We start from the raw sequence: 17,743 nt of genomic DNA on the forward strand, positions 1-17,743 counted from the left end.
AGTCTTCACAGTTAAAGTGACTGAATCTATCATGTTGTGGCTGTTGGCTATTCAGCTTTAATCTATTCAAATAATGCTGTGAGAATTTTGGTTCGGTCTCTGCACATTAGTTGATTCAAAACATTTGCCTCATTGTCCTTTGTCGTCTGTATGGTGAAAAATCAGACTGTACACACAGGCTTCATCATTTTCTTGTGTTTTTGTAGATGCATAATAGGTTAATTTAAATACCAAACAACCTTTTTTATTAGGTTTTGTTCATAGAACGGCACACAGTGACATGTGTTAGGTTGACAACATGCTCTTGGTACACTCATTGAACAAAACACAATAAATTGCACATAGCAAAGTCCGAGATTATCAAGATTATTACTGCTACTGAAAAAAACAATATGAACATTGTTCATTTATTTGAATTACATTGTCGAATTTGTTTGCTTTTTATCGAGTCTGTAATGGCACTCTTTGCTCATGCCTGCCTTTTTCACCATATATTTCAAGTATTTTTATTGAGCCAAAGAGAAAATGACATATCTCATTTTAATATATAAATGCTCATTTCAATTTGCATATAAGAATTTCAAAAATAAATTTAAAGATAAAGGATATTGTAATAAAAAAATGTTAACCACATATTTTGAAATGTGTGCTGTTTTGTCTTCTTATGGCCGCAGGGTATGATGTGGCATGACACTATGTTCATTCAGGAGGATCCTCTCACACTTGCATCACAACTACTCATTGAGCAGTCATTAATGCTAAGCAGTAATTAAGACAAACAGCTAATAATCTCTTAGATATTTTGAAGTGGGGCTGTATGAGGTACTTGTCCATTGTCAGTGTATTACACACAGTACCATTCTGCTGACATGCAGGCTGGAGTCTGACGTGAGTGTCTGAGTGGAGTCTGAGTCTCTGTCTGCTTCTCCAAAATGGGGATGTGCCAGCAGACATCTACTGTAGGTAATACACTGACTATGGATAGGTACCTCATACAACTCCACTGTACATACAACTCCACTCCAATGTTTTAACTATCCCTTTAATGTCTTTTACCTGAGTAAAGGACTATAGTATAAAATGGACCTAACATTAATATTAATGAACTTTTCATTACATCTAATATGCATTGTCCAGGAAAGCTGTTTAAATGTATTTATCATTCAGTGTTGCTTTGATGTCAGGCCTCCTACAGACATTGTGCATGTGATTGCGACCTTCTATATATAACCCTTCACTGCCATGGTGACGGTGCTTTTTACATGCAGAAGTGCACAGGTCTGCCATGTGGGTTTGCGTCTATTAGTACTTATCTGTGTTTTTTAGCAGCGTATTTGATGAGAGCATTTGTGCCTTTACCTTCCTGTGTTGCCCTGCTACACACATGATTACACACACAGAAAAACCATTATTCAGAGCAATACTTTTCAAACATTTCCTTAAGGGTGGGGGGTAGGTGGGTGTTTGCTTGATATTCCTTTGTCCAAACACAACCTGAATTTCTCTGCTTTCAGCCTGACCTATTGTACTAACCCACAGTTTTTTTTCTCCTTTTGTTAATTTCAAAATGCTCAGTGGTTCCTTTATCCACAGCTGCAGAGGAGCCACAACTTATGCCATTTTCGTCTGTTATGTTACAGGCCATAGCTCTGCCTCCTATAGCGAAATGGCCATACCAGAATGGGTTTACATTCCACACATGGCTCCGCATGGATCCTCTCAACAACATCAATGTAGACAAAGACAAGCCTTACTTATACTGGTAGGTAACAATACTATTCTTTGACTGATAAACGCAAAACTTTAATATTCAGGTTTCGAGATTCAAGATTTAGTTCATTGTCATTTTTTTGTGTACTTGCATGTAAAAAAATGAAATCTGGTTCCTCCCAACCCACAACAGTGCAACAAGAAAGTATAAATTATACTTTTTTTATGCGCCCATGTTCCTTTGTCCTTTGTTTGACATTTCAATGTTTATTTATGTTTGAACATACTGTAAAGTACAGAAATTACTCAAGGAGATAGAGTGTATTTATAGTGTAAATAACACAAAGAGAGGGGAATTGCATAAAAGGTGGTATAATACCTACTCATGGAATTAAAATGTGAATATATGAATATTTACATATTGCCAGTATAACCTAAACGTATATTAAATGCATTTTGAACCTGAAAAATGTGCTGCTGAAGTGCAGCCTCCAGCCTCGAGGATGAAAAACAGTTGTTTCTTCCTCCATCTTTCCTGTCTTCTCATCTTTTGCTTCCTCTCTGAGGAGTGGAGGGTTGGTTGATCTTCTTTTCAGCCAATAATTAATTTCTGTCAAAAATCTAATTTATACAGCAGTGATGTGTTTGGGCTTCTGTGAAAATGATAACCAACCCAGTTGGCCAACGAGCTGCTTGAGAGAATTTGTAATAAAAGCTCCTCTTCAGCCTTGTGCCCTTTTAAAAAGAGATTAATTCACTAAATCACACGCAGAGGCCCCGTCTCATCGAGACATGTGGAAGGATGGGAAGAGCCTGAAGTTGAGAAATGATTGTTTGCTATCTTTATCTGTTTTAAAGACCCTTTTAAAAGTGCTTGTATGATATATTGGACACTATAACCCATGTTGCCCTTGAACGTAGTCGGCGTGAAAGTGTTGAGCCTCACTCAGAATCTCAAGCTGTGTGTTTGTATTTTCCTGTCATTTCTTCTCAGTTTCCGCACCAGTAAAGGCATGGGTTACTCTGCACACTTTGTGGGTGGCTGCTTGATAGTGACCTCATTAAAATCCAAGGGGAAAGGATTCCAGCACTGTGTAAAGTACGACTTCAAACCGCAGAAGGTAAGAAAGAAACAAAAAAAGATGAAGCAGAATCAGGCACTTGTTTGGTGACCCAGGCCAACTGAATATTCTTGCACATGAAAAGACAAATCCTGGAAATAGATCATAGAGATCATTCGTCAGCGCACACATAATCAATCACATGCACACACACAAACACACATGAGCACACACAATAAATTTAGACCACGCTGTAAGAAAGAACTGTCACACCTTACCTGACTCTGGAGAGAAGCAAAACTAGGAGGAGGAGGAATGAGGGCGACTGGAGAGAAGGATTATCCAGTATTCCCAGTTTCTTCCAGGCATAGCACAGACTGAAGACCATTGCAGTCAGAAAGATCCTTTGCTCGTGGACAATTTGAAACATCCTTCTCTTTCCGCTGGGCATGAAGGCACCACCTTCCCTCAATTAACCTCACGAGGGCCCAGATTTTATTTTTAATGCCTTCTTTCATGTCCGGAAGAAACCATAATAACGTATTTCGCTGTGGTAACATTGGTAACCTATTTCACTGGTTGTAAGGCTAAAGAGGAAACCAGAAAGCTAAGTAGATGGGATCGTACCTTGAGGGGACTGAAACATGATGGAAGAATGCTAACAGAGTAGGCCAGTTAGCTGACTTGATATGTTCTGTGACTGATAAACCAGATATACAGTGATAGTTTTCCATTGTGAGAGTCTGCATCTTTTTGTTGTTGCAGTGGTACATGGTGACTCTTGTTCACATTTACAACCGCTGGAAAAACAGTGAAATAAGCTGCTATGTGAACGGGGAGCTGGCTTCCTTTGGAGACATTGCCTGGTTTGTCAACACTAGCGACGTAAGTAACAACAATTTGAAACATTTTTTCTTTCTTTCTCAAACCTTTTTATTGACTTTACACCAGTAATAGAACATTGAGCAAGGGCACATCTGAAATGGCAAAGTAAACTGGTCTCTGACTGACATGGAAAGAACATCAAGTACATGAAACCAACCAAATCTGTTTACTTAATCCCTAATCTCCCGTATCTACATATCCCACCCGCCCTAATTCCAAATCCCTCCCAACAAAAATAAATTAGTAAGGAAATTTACATCATTAATTCATATAAAACAAGATATGGTATAGATGGTAGCCATACTCAGAAACTCCTTAAAAGGCTTTCAGGTTTTGTTAAAGGATTTACCTATGAGTGAAAATCGAATCTTCTGGATGTGGTTTAGGATCTCTTTTAGCCAACTATTGTGTGAGGGGGAAAGAGTGTGCTTAGTGAAAAAAATTGTTTCTGTTTGACTGGTAAGACTGTCAAAATGCTGAGAGACACATGAAGCATAGACAGTGCAGCTAATGACAACACAAACTGTGCCAAAAAACGTTCCAAGTGGGGTCAGTATGTTTTTGATGTGGCTGTTTCTTGCCACTATCACTAGAATTTCCACACTAGATTGTAAAATAACCGTGTTATTTTGACCAGCTCTCAGAATTTTAGCAGTTTGGTTGAATTTTACAGATTCCTGCCCTGCTATTACTTAGTATTTAAAATGCCACCTACTATTAGTTTGGTGCATGTGGCCAGGTATTTACGTTGCACCTTTTAAAGAAATAGTTTGATATTTTGGAAAGTAGTCTCATTTGCTTTTCTAGCTAGAAGTTAGATGAAAAAATGAATACTGCTGCTTTCCCGTCTGTATTGTAAATATTTAGCTATAGACAAGAGTTTAGTAACATAAATACTTGAAACAGAGGGCGTCACTGCAATGGGGCAAAAAATAGTCAGGCACTTACCCACACTGAAAACCACAACTTGCAGTTTTTACACTTTTTTTAAAAAACTGAGTGAACAAAAGAGATATGATGTGTTAATTCAGAGATCTTCAAAGGTGCTAATAGTCTGATTTTATTACTTTAGTACAGAGCCAGGCTAGCCGTTTCCAACTATTTACAGTCTTTACACTAAGCTAAGCTAACTGCTAACTTTAGCTTCATATTTACCATGCAGATACAAGAGTGGTTTTGATCCTCTCATCTAACACTTGGCGAAGAAGTGAATAAACAAATTTCCCAGTGTTGGACTGTATCTTTATGTAAACCTTCTCTAAGGATGAGTGTGTTTTGTGCGTACTTGCAAATATTACTGGCAGGAATTTATATTTACACATCTACCTGCTGCTACGTCAGGGTTTGCCATGTGAGTGCACGTAACAGATTTTCCGTCAAATATCAATCTCAGGACCAGATATTGCTGCAGGAGCCTGTTGCCAGAAAGTGAATGGCAAACCTTGCTCACAGATATATCTAATCTCAGTCTTTGCTTTCAGAGGTCTTGAGGTTTGAAACCTCTCTTTTCATCTGTTAGCATGGATGGTATTGTAGAAAATGACTACATACTGTATACACACCCTGCTCCTCTCACACATCACCATATGAACTCTGTCACAGTCCCCAGGATTGCTTTCTGCCACGCTGAGTTACGAGATTGTTAAATCAAATTTCATAAGGAATGAAAACGCCTCCACAGTGCAGTTTAATCCTCTGGATGTGTCAGTATGTCAGGAGGCAAATTAGCAACTTGATTGAGATGTGGCCTCATCACTTCTTCTTACGCCTCACCCTACCATGACCAGAGGAAGATGGAACATTATCATGTTAGCCACAGTATGCTTATAGTTTGAGGCTGCGTGTTGCCAATTATAGCTAGTGTTAACATGAATATGCCTTTTCCCTCTGTTCTTTCTGGCTATTTTGGTCTCTTTTATTTATCCTTCCTCCCTGTCCTAATTCCTTATTTCCTTGCTTCCACCTTCCCTCCTTTCATCTTTAATTGTCTATTTCTGTTTTTTTTCTTCTCTTTTTGCTTCTTCCAACATCTTGTGCATGCATCTGTCCTGCTACAGACGTTTGACAAGTGTTTCCTGGGATCGTCTGAGACGGCAGATGCCAACCGTGTGTTCTGTGGACAGATGGGGGCAGTTTACCTGTTTGGAGAAGCTCTCAGCGCTGCTCAGATCCTAGCTATCTATCAGCTGGGACCGGGTTACCAGGTTGGAAGCCATTAAACTTGAGAAATCTGTTATAGTAGCATTTAATAAAGACATAAAACAACTTAGTCAGATGATGCATTATAATGATTGAAGTGTTTTTTTTTGTTTTTTTTTTAATTACAGCATAGTAAGCAAAATAAACCCACCAGCAACAAATGCAAACAGCAAAAGGATTAGAAACAAAATTAAACATAAGCAGTAACACAAAAGGATAAAATTGCATGTAATTTATTACATAAGTTATATATGATAATTGATGTATGACATACACATGTAAAACATCAATCTCGGGGAGCTTCTCAGATTTCCAAAAATGTAAGAGCAGTTCTCTGGCTAAGCAGTGTGAATAGAGTGATGCCTATCCTTCTTTCTCTCATCCAACTCAAATAGCATGGATAAAGGGAAAAGCTTTGAAAAAATTACCCCAAAAAGTTTGCAACATATGACTAAAATTGCTTTTATGAGTTTTATGATTATTTGGCACATTACTTTTGCTTGCCTTGACATGTAATCGTAGTCACCCTTTTTGTTATTTTGTATTTTATTTTTTGTAATTATCTTTTTATTGGTTTATGTGAATGTACAAAACCAAAATACATAACCAAATGAACATCAAGTCATGTAAAAATGAAAAATAAACCAATAAATAAAGGCATGAAATAAATAAATAAATAAACAAAATAAAATGGAATGAACAAATAAATAGGTTGGAAAAAACCAAAAGAAAAAATGGGGGGTAAATAAATAAAAATTATAAAACATGTTATGTAGTAATTTAAAAACTTGTTGGAAAAAAACAGATCCTAGTTAGATTTTCTCTTTCATGTTCCACGATGGTTTTCTGCTCTCCTCCACTAAATGTTTCCCTTCACTTTAGGGCACATTCAAGTACAAGGCTGAGAGTGACTTGCTGTTTGCGGAGCATCATAAGACCTTACTGTACGATGGCAAGCTGTCCTCAAGTATTGCCTTCGCTTATAACCCCCGCGCCACGGATGCCCAGCTCTGCCTTGAGTCCTCCCCGAAGGACAACGCCTCCATTTTTGTCCACTCACCCCACGCTCTCATGCTGCAGGTAATTATGCCTTTAGTGTAACATTTAGCTTTTGTAGCAACTGATGGCCATTCCCCTGGGAGTTAGAGTTGATACTACTCAAATTGTCATTATTTAAATTTAACCTGAAGTCACCCTGCTGACATTAAAGCAGTGTTGGTGAAAAATGCATTCACCACCTGTGCGCCTGCCTCTTCCCTCCCACTGTTCCATATGTACCACTTTTTACTCTCTCTTTCCTCCTCTGCAATAATGAAAGCGGCCCAGTTGGCATCTTTCCATTTTAATAGCCTCATTAGGGCAGAGGTGCGAGTGTGTTGAGCTAGCCAGACTGCTGCAGCTGCTGAAAAATGCCATACTGGTGCTCTAATTATGGAATTAGCCTTCTCTGGGACCGAGGTTCACTTTGGAACTACATACACGGAGCTGTGCATTTTTCCTGTTAGAAGAAGGTGTTGAACTTTGTGTGGAAGTTTTTTTATGCTGCTTACAAATACACACATGCACACACCCACACACAATACTGTTTCTTCACTCACTTTGAGTTTCTCTTTCCTCGAACACTAATTGAGTTCTCTCTCATGCCCTCGCATCAAAGAAAATGCTTTGTTTCTTTTGTGAGGGAGGCTTTTGCTACCACACACAACATATGCTTTCTCCAACGCACACGCATACATGCACACGCACATGCACGCAAACACACACTCACAGTGTGAAATATGAATGAATATGTGACCTATATTTCCAACTTTGCTATGCCATGCATGCTCAGAAATTCCAGTCCTATAGAGAGGGAAATGTTTAACCAAGCCATGGTGGTGTTGCAACAACACAGATTTCAGCTGAGCAGGAAGCTAATAAACATTTAAAAAAAAAAGTTTGATCAGTTTTGCCTCATCTTCTATATTTTCAGCATGTTTTAAGTCACACTATATCAACAAATGAAACGAAACATTTTACTAAACTGTAGTTACTCTCAAACATTTAGCATGTCTGCCAACTGGACTTCAAGCTACATATATACACTATATGGACAAAAGTATTGGGCTACACCTCTGAATCACTGAATTAAGGTGTTTCATTCAGTCCCATTGCCACAGGCGTATAAAATCAAGCACATCGCCATGCAGTCTGCCTTTACAAACATTTGTGAAAGAATGTGTTGTTCTAAAGCGCTCACTGAATACCGGCGTGGTACTGTAATAGGATGCCACTATTGCAGCAAGTCAGTTTGTGAAATTTCTTACCTCCTAGATATTCCACGATCTACTGTAAGTGGTATTATTGCAAAGTGGAAATGTTTAGGAAACCACAACAACTCAGCCACGAAGTGGCAGGCCACGTAAAGTTACAGAGCGGTCGCCGAGTGCTGAGGTGCATAGTGTCGCCAACGCTCTGCTGACTCAATAACTGCAGAGTTCCAAACCTCCTGTGGCATTAACATCAGCACAAAAATTGTGAGCTGGGGGCTTCATGGCATGGGTTTCCATGACTGAGCAGCTGCATGCAGGCCTTACATCACCAAGCACAATGCCAAGCGTCAGATGGAGTGGTGCAAAGCACGCTGCCACTGGACTCTGAAACAGTGGAAATGTGTTCTGTGGAGTGACAAATCACGCTTCTCTGTCTGGCAGTCTGATGGATGAGTCTGGGTTTGGCGAATGCCAGGAGAAAGTTACCTGCCTGACTGCACTTTGCCAAATATAAAGTTTGGTGGAGGAAGGATGATGCTGTGGGGTTGTTTTTCTGGGGTTGGCCTCGGCCCCTTAGTTCCACTGAAGGGAAATCTTAATCCTTCAGCTTACCAAGACATTTTGGACAATTCTATGTTTCCAACTAGTGGGAACAGTTTGGGGAAGGCCCTTTTCTGTTCCAACATGACTGCGCCCCAGTGCATAAAACGAGGTCCATAAAGCCATGGTTGGATGAGACTGGTGTAGAAGAATTTGACTGGCCCGCACAGAGCCCTGACCTCAACCCTATCAAACACATTTGGGATGAACTAGAACAGAGTTTGTGAGCCAGGCCCTCTTGTCAATGTCTGACCTCACAAATGCTCCTCTGGATGAATGGGCAAAAATTCCCACAGACACACTCCAAAATCCCGTAGAAAGCCTTACCAGAAGAGTGGAAGCTGTTTTAGCTGTAAAGCGGGGACCAACTCCACATTAATGCCTATGGATTTAGAATGGGATGTCATAAAAGCTCCTGCAGGTGTAATATGTAGTTGGCCCAATACTTTTGTCAGTTTGTGCCTTTTAAAATAAAAAGCAGATTGTAGTGGGATTATAAAAAACATCTTGTTTTGTTGTGACTATGCAGCTACTTGCAAATATGTCAACACATGGAGCTAATGTAGTTCACATAAATAACTGATTATACCAAAACAAATATCTGTTATGCAAATATTGGCCTTGTAACATGTTAAATGTGGCCACTTGTGTGTTTGTTTCGGTAGGATGTGAAGGCCGTGGTGACTCACTCAGTCCAGAGTGGCATACACTCTATTGGAGGCGTGCAGGTCCTTTTCCCTCTGTTTGCACAGCTGGATTTTTGCCAGCCCTCCAGCCACGAGCTGGACACCTCTGTCTGGTAAGCACGCACACACAGATACACAAACACACACACACACACACACTCTAATGAAGCATGCAGTTTTTCTCACTAAATCATGATTTTGTTATTTTGCTGCACTGAGCCATGGCGACAGTATGTATCAGAAGTGTAAATATTGAGGCTGGCACTGTCTTACTGGCTGGTTCTTTTGTGGTACTTACTACTGACAGTGCTCAAAACTGATTATCCCATTGCAACCTATGACGACTCACTCATCTTCATTTTATGTACAAGGAAATTGTATTAATTTAAGGGGGGGAGTAAGAAAACACGCTGTCATGCTGCATCATGGGATATATAAACTGTAGTATTTTTAGAATTTCACCCATAGAGACTAGAAATCAGGATGTCTCTGACTCTGCTGCTTTTGTTTTAACTTAAAAAATATAAAAATCAGTATCTGTGCTGTCTACAGACTGTACAACAGGAAATTGCTGGATTAACCCTTTTGAATACAGTACTTTGGAAAGAAAATACTATATGTGAGATAATTAGACTCTGTATTAGACATTTTTTACTATATTTTAAGGTGATATTGGACTCAATATTTCCCCTTGCATTCCTGTCAAGGAGCTGAATGCTCAGGTAAATAATTATTTGGATTACAACCTGATCCAAAATAAAGTTTACAATATCAGTCCCTTAATCGCTGGTACACAGATGAGGTACACCACTCTATTATTCGATTATTTTTAGGCCATTACCATTGGCTTTTCAGCTAACACCACTATCTGTCAACAAATGTTTGTGCCTGCATGTAATATTAAGTGATATCACTGTCAAAAAGGGACCCACAATTAGTGTTTAAAATCAATCGCAAATTAGGTTTTATGTTTTCAACTTGGCTGTAGCCAAGCTCTGAGGCCATCTTGCTTATGAATTTGCAACGTTGTTGTATCCGCTGCCCTCAAGGTGATGCTCACTAGAATCTGTCCTCCTTACACAATGGGGACACGACACCCTCATTCAATCACATTTCATGTAGGATATGCCCTTCACAGTCAGGGCTTTGTCAGCAGCTTACATAGATTATTATCACTGTCTAACTGACGCTCTCTCTCTGTGTCACCGACTGTCTGTCTGTCTGTGTCTGTCTGTGGGCCACTTAGCTGCACTTTGCTGTCCTTTGTGATGGAGCTCTTGAAGAACTCAGTGGCTATGCAAGAGCAGGTCCTGGCCTGCAAAGGCTTTCTCGTCATTGGCTACACTTTGGAGAAGGTGAGACAAAAACAAATTGACTCAGCTGGCAAAGAAATACACGAGAGAGAAACCCTCCTATACCGGTAACTGCATGTAATGAACCCAGTGTTGTAATAAGGCTGATCTTGACTCCCTTAACGCCACAAACACCAACACCAGCACTTAATATGAGACAGACTTTGTTTTCCCTCAGCTGTATTTGGAGGTCACAGCTGGCTTGTGTGCTTGTTAGGCAGAAGAGGAGCTCCTCCTCGTCTTTCTCTGCATGTGTCCTCTCCCTCCCCTTTCTGTGTTGTACCTCATTCACCTCTTTCTGCTCTCCAGATCTTTGACTCCTCTGACTGACATTTCTCCCTTTTTTTTTTACCTCCTATTGTGGCATTTTCTGTCTTCCTGTCTGTGCTCCAGTCTTCCAAGGTGCATGTGACACGGCCCGTCCTGGACATTGTGCTGGCCTTTTCCAGATACCTTAGCAACTTGCAGAATGGCATCTTGCTGCTCAAGCAGCTGTGTGATCACATTCTGTTCAACCCCGCCATCTGGATCCATGCCCCTGCCAAGGTAACGTGAACACACACCTATACACAGCAGCTTATTCTCATGCATTTAGGTACATGGGTAAAGTTGGAGAAATGTAGATGGAGCGCACACATGGAGGTTTCTACTGTGCCGACGTGCACACTCACACAGACCTGCACAACCATAATCACACTCTCTTGCTCTGCATAGTCTTGCCCTACTTTTTATTTTCAGTGTTTCAGGGTTCAGCTCAGAGTTCAAGGTTATCCCTCTACCTGTGACTCACTGACTGCTATTTAAATGAGAACGGCTTGCCTACAACCCTCAGAGGCTCCGAAGCTAGGACACTCTAAAACCGGATTTTTCCACTCACACTTTTAATATGTGTGTTTTCATATGTGCTCCTTTTTTTACAGGTGCAACTGACACTCTACACCTACCTGGCAACAGAGTTCATCAGCACAGTGACCATCTACAACACCATTCGCAGGGTGGGCACTGTACTGCAGGTCATGCACACGCTGAAATACTACTACTGGGTTATCAACCCGCAGGACCGCAGTGGAGTTGTGCCCAAAGGCGTTGGTAAGGATGAACACAAAAATATGCTGTATGTAAAGTATAATGTTATGCAGTAATGGCACACTACTGATGTATGGCCTTCCTGTTCCTCTCCTGGCACTTCTTTCAAATATATGTAGAGATGATGTATGTAAAAGCAGATTTCACATGCACGCAGAAATGTGGACATGCATTTACACAAACACACACTGCACCAACACCCACATTTTATCAGTTCAGGCCCCCTAAGTGATAAATCAGGTGTAAAACTTTGCTTTTAAAGGAAAAAATGATTAAACATTTTGAATTTCTTCCTTTGTACTCTCGTATCATGTCGCTCATTTATTAGCTGTTTTCAACAGCTTTTGATTGCCTTTTGGGTTTTCAGATGGTCCAAGGCCCAACCAGAAGGAGATCCTTTCTTTGCGCGCCTTTCTGTTGTTGTTTGTCAAGCAACTCATAATGAAGGTATGTTCACAATGCTAAATCCAACACCCCCCATCCCCAACAAAAATAGACTTGCAATGACTCATTTGAATGCCAAAATTATGTCTACCTGCCGTTCCATCAGTTTTATCAGTCAGATATGTTTAGTTCTTGCTGGGGTTCTCTGACTTGTTGAGTTGCAGCCTGATTGTTGATGGCACCAACAATATGCATTATACTTAAGAGCATTATGCTTATTTCTATTGCTAAATAATTTGCAGTGCACTTTATAATATATGTTGATACTTGATTTTTTTTCATTCCTCAAAAGACATTAACATATTTACAAACTGGGAAGATTTTATTTAAATGGATTTAGATGAAAATAGATCTGAACATTCCTACTCTTTAAATAGAGCAATAAAAAGCCTGGATATACAGTGTATTGATGAGATGTTATGATATGAGAACAGATATTGCCAGGGATTTTTGTTTGCAGTGCTACTGTTGTATTACTTAAAGTTTTCATGTCCCATCTCCACACATAAGAGATTGTTCTTCCAGGTTTGGTCATCATATTCACATTACTTGGGACTGTTTCTTCTTTTTCTTGCTTGTGAAATTTCTTAGCAAAACCTATCCCAAAATAGTCACAATATAAATATTGAGGGATCTAGTCATCAGTCAATCAATCAATTTATTTAAAGTGTAGAATCACCATAAGGCATTTTCTCAAAACTCTAAACAATCAAATAAAACATACAGCAGGCGAATAGATGAATAAAAATTCAAATTCAAACAACTGTATTGAAAACATCAATGCTAAAGGGAATGTTTGAATATAATAAATAATTCAGACTAAAATAAAGCAACCACAGTAAAAGCATAAATTTAAAAGTGATATTTTAATAAATAAATAAGTAAAAAATAAAAATGAAATTAATCAAAAGCTTGTGAAAAGGTGATGGACTTGTATAAATTCGAAATTCTCAGGTAGGCTGTAATTAAGTGAATAGAAGTAGGTTTTCTTGATTTTGATTTTCATATTTGGATATGTAATAATTTGTTTGATCTACTGCTTGTCCCAAGTTTCCGAGTGAGACACCTCCTCCTCTAAAGAAAGTGTGACAGCTTTGTGTTGATGTGACAGGTCTAAGTGTGATGTCTGAGGTCGGGCAGTAAAACGCGGTGAACCCTACCAAAACAGTTGTGAAATGATCTGTGCGATTTCATTCTAGGATCATGGCGTGAAGGAAGATGAGCTACAGAGTATCCTCAACTACCTCCTTACGATGCATGAGGTAAGCATGTGTGCTGCTGTTCCTGCAGCACTGAGCAGCAGAGACCTCACCACCAGATGGCAACATAACTCCACTGTGCTGTGCTTTGTCCTCCCGGTGTCCAATACGCAGAGCAAGAGAAAACAGATCCTGTTGCTAAAGGCTGCATAACTGTTCCTTGTTATTTTTCCAAGTCTGCCAGTTAGCCGTCCTGACAGAAGTGCTTTTGTTTACAGTGGAGTGATGCATAACAAATGAATCAGTCAGATCAGTCAGTAAAGCAGTGAACCTTGTAAGAATAAAGTTTGATTACAACATTGCAGTGGAAAAGCCACTGACATGAAGCAGCCGTTCATTTTGTGGAGCATATATTGTAATTCTTCAGTTCAGATGCTTCTGATGTAACCCGTTATTTCTACTGTATTTTTTTTTACCTTATTATATTTCTGCTGCTACTGTCACTACTACTTTAGGCATCAAAAGAATAAATAGCAATGAATGATGCACATATATTTAGCTTTATCTTGTGTTGTCATGTATTGTTGACTTAGAATTGCTCACAATTTAAGATATCCCCCTTTTTTCCCCACAGCTTTTCTTGAACACCACAATAACCTCAAGCCTTTTCTTCACAGGATGACAATCTCATGGATGTACTGCAGTTGTTGGTTGCTCTGATGTCTGAACATCCTGGGCCCATGGTCCAGGCCTTCGACCAGCGCAACGGGATTCGGTACTGATCACAGTTTATATTCTCTGCAGATGTACTCATTTTTTGCTTGTGGGTTTTTGCTTTAAGTAAAAGTCTTCAAAGTTGGAGCTGATTATTTAAAATTTCACAGCTTCAGTAATGTGTCACTGTGTCACTGTAACTTCATTTTGGTTAATTAAAAAACAGATCAAATTCTATTTCAAGAATTTTTGGCATGAACTTTGCACAAGCTATACTGCTAAATCTCTAATGAAGTGCTACAAGCTTGTCGAGTGTTGATTATGTACTTCAAATATTGCTTTTTTAAATAGATTTTGAAATTTGATTATATGTAATTTGCTTTTTTTCGCAGTGTGATTTACAAGCTTTTGGCCTCTAAAAGTGAAGGAATAAGAGTGCAGACACTCAAAGTAATGGGCTACTTTCTGAAACACTTGCCACCAAAGTAAGTATAGTCGCAAAATTCTTGCTACTATATAGAATTGTTGTTTTGAAAATTTCTGTGTAGATCAGTTTGCATTAGATATTTTTTAAAGAACACATCTAATAGTAGTAATGTAATTATAGTAGTGTCTGCTCTAATGCTGATCATGATTCTATAGCTTTCATTTTACAAACTTTTTATTTAGTTTCTTGTGCTAGTTTAATCATTATGGAGTTTTTAAAATGCAAATTCAGATTTCTAATTGTTCCTCATAGAGACAAAGCAATTGTAAAATGTTAAAGTGTGCAGAAAAATTTCATTCTGCAGCAACATTTTAAAATCAATATCAAAACAAGTTCTAATAGTGTCCAAATAAACTGAAATGCAAACTTGAATCATCATGGGTTAACACCTCTTTCTTTAGTGACATTTTGAAGATCCTTATGATGTGTTTGTGTCACTTGTAAGCTGTGTTTTTGTCTAATGAGCAGTCAAATATCCAGCACTGCTCTATATGAAAAGCTCTTACTATAATTTTGCAAGTTCTCCTGATCCTCGTGTTTTAAGTGGTAATGCATGTTGAAATTCAGGTCATATTGCAAGCTGTTCATCGCTTAAATTTCACTAATAACCCATAATTATAGTGTGTGCACCCGGTGTTGATGCAGTAGTACCAGAAACAACTCGAGGCCAGTCTTGGCAACAGTTTTTCAGGCCTCCAGATGCAAGATGAGACTATCTGCAAACAGTCCACATCTTTTCATAGCTGAGCTACAAAACTGAAATTGGAGTCAAGCCACGATCAGAGATGAAAGCAACAAAAACTTTTCTGTGAAGAACTGCTCTTACTGAGTCAGCAGGGATTCTCTTTTTCATTTCCTCCATTTCAGACGTCAGCTGGAGCTCAGCTGATTTATACAGTTGCAGATTTCAACCACTGCAATAATTTTACTCATCAAAAACTCCTGATTTTGCTCTTGCCATTTTTCAAAATGAATGATATTTCAGGGCATTTTGAATATGATTCGATAAAACTTTTAATATAAAAATGACAGGAGCAATATTTTAGTGCACTGACGTCAACTCAGATTTGTAGATAATGTTGCAGTTTAGAAGTGCAGCTGCATTGCTACGTGTGGCAAATACCAGTGTTTACTGACGGACCTTTGACCCTCTCTTCTCCTGATCAGGAGGAAACCTGAGGTCATGCTGAGTCATGGCCTTTTCTCCCTGCTCACCGAACGCCTGATGCTCCACTCCAGCCAGTTCACCATGACGACCTACAACGTGCTCTTCGAGGTCAGTCCTCTGCATACATACACACAGGCCTGAAATTGTCTTCATAGACAACAATGACACGCAGAAATCACCTCTCTGTCCAGCCATATGCCAGTATTTATTTTGTTTCTTTTAACTGGCCTGGGTTTTCTGTTATATTTCTTTTATCCTTTATTATGCAACATAATAATTTAATGAGTCAGTTGAAATAATAAATCGTATGGCTGACCACCTGCAGAAACTTGATTTGACAATTATTCAGCCATATACTACACAATTGTGAAACATATACACAGCTTTGTGTATCCACAGTGTGGTTTGTGTCTCTGTTATTGTTAAGACCGATGTGGATATTTATGACTTGAATCCCCTCTCCGTCCCCTGGTAGATTCTTACAGAGCAGATCTGTACTCAAGTGATCCATAAACAGCATCCGGACCCCGACTCCACTGTGAAGATTCTCAACCCACGTAAGTGCCTCCTCTGCGCCATACTACTCTCCTAAATCATCCCCCGCAGCGTACCCTCTACATACCTATTGCTCCATACTGCACTAGAGGGATATTCCCCATGGAGACATGCAATCGCTATATACAGTCAAACAAATGAACAACATAAATTTTGCAGGCAAAGGGTATTTTCATACAACGGAACCGTAGATGTCATGCATTATCCATGCATGAGGATGGTGCGAACACTTTGTGTGACAAATATGCACACATCTGCTAGTTTTATTGGAAGTTGGTATCGTGTTTTGTCAGGATTTATTTGCATATAAGGGAAGATAAATGTAATGAAACATATTAATCCAGTGTGTGAAAAGGGTTTGTATGAATTTAATCAATGATTTCATTGCATTTAAATGAATTTAGTGTTGGATGTTTTAATACATTTGCTTAAGTCTTATAATGTTAATGCAGCAGTTGTACACTGGTGTAAATATTTAATGTTGCAATTCTTGTTATTACTTAATTAAAAAGCTGTTTTACCATAAAACTTAGTGTATCTTAATATTTTATGAATTATATAGATTAAAAATCTGATTTAAATGATTTTATTGGTCCTAACCTTAATTTAAATGTAGGTTTGATAATTATTTATGACTTAGAAGAAGAAAAAATAAATAAATAAATAAATTCAGTCATACTGTGCATATGTATGTGTAGTGTATTACTATATACTTGCATATATATTTGCATTTTTTTTCCTCCTACCAGTGCATCATTACCAGCGGACAGTGCATGCTCATTTTTCATATGCGGCAATGTAATAAGCTGCAGTGGTGACTCTAGGCTTTGATCAGTGTTCCCATCTTATATTTTCAGGCTGTTACTCACCTCCAATTTCACGTCAGTTCACAAAATCTTCGCATATGTTGAAATGTTAAGTATTCATTTCAGCCAAGAAAAGAAAACATCTCCCTCTCTCTTTTCTACTGGTGCTTCCATGCATACATACACCTTCGTGTGCACACTTGCAAAACAGCTTTAATCAGTTTGAAATCCAAGCAGTCGGTATAATCACAACCAAGGTTTACTTCCAACCAGCCTTAATCTGACAAGGTCCTGCTGTAGTCACACATTGATTATCTTAAGCCTTTGTTGTGTTAAAAACTCTCCTACCCAACAATCCCAGACAGGCGGTATATATCATAGAAACCTTGTATGGGTTTGTACATGTGAGCACATTCTATGGAACATAGAGCGGTGGTCTGTTTCTCCTTTGCCGTGCATTCTCTTGATTTAATCTGCGACAAACTCCCAAAATGGCCCCCTGATTGCAGTCTTTAGTAACGTCAGAGCCAATCAAACAA

General features: G+C 39.0%; 1 protein-coding gene across 7 annotated transcripts in view; it reads left to right on the top strand.

The window, feature by feature from the left end:
- Positions 1-17,743, top strand: part of lrba (LPS-responsive vesicle trafficking, beach and anchor containing) — a 229,435-nt gene that overhangs the window by 36,841 nt on the left and 174,851 nt on the right. For all 7 annotated transcript variants that reach the window (XM_088075889.1, XM_088075891.1, XM_088075892.1 and 4 more), the window contains exons 5-19: positions 1,641-1,762; positions 2,705-2,831; positions 3,537-3,656; positions 5,714-5,860; positions 6,738-6,935; positions 9,373-9,506; positions 10,640-10,748; positions 11,139-11,291; positions 11,666-11,834; positions 12,199-12,278; positions 13,475-13,537; positions 14,152-14,249; positions 14,581-14,673; positions 15,843-15,951; positions 16,319-16,400. In XM_088075889.1, the coding sequence (XP_087932015.1) occupies positions 1,641-1,762; positions 2,705-2,831; positions 3,537-3,656; positions 5,714-5,860; positions 6,738-6,935; positions 9,373-9,506; positions 10,640-10,748; positions 11,139-11,291; positions 11,666-11,834; positions 12,199-12,278; positions 13,475-13,537; positions 14,152-14,249; positions 14,581-14,673; positions 15,843-15,951; positions 16,319-16,400 (1,804 nt within the window). The remainder of the gene's footprint in view (positions 1-1,640; positions 1,763-2,704; positions 2,832-3,536; positions 3,657-5,713; positions 5,861-6,737; positions 6,936-9,372; positions 9,507-10,639; positions 10,749-11,138; positions 11,292-11,665; positions 11,835-12,198; positions 12,279-13,474; positions 13,538-14,151; positions 14,250-14,580; positions 14,674-15,842; positions 15,952-16,318; positions 16,401-17,743) is intronic.

This window comes from Plectropomus leopardus, chromosome 3, assembly GCF_026936395.1.
Source record: "Plectropomus leopardus strain MGB_pleo_1.0 chromosome 3, ASM2693639v1, whole genome shotgun sequence".
NCBI classification, from domain to species: Eukaryota; Metazoa; Chordata; class Actinopteri; order Perciformes; family Serranidae; genus Plectropomus; species Plectropomus leopardus.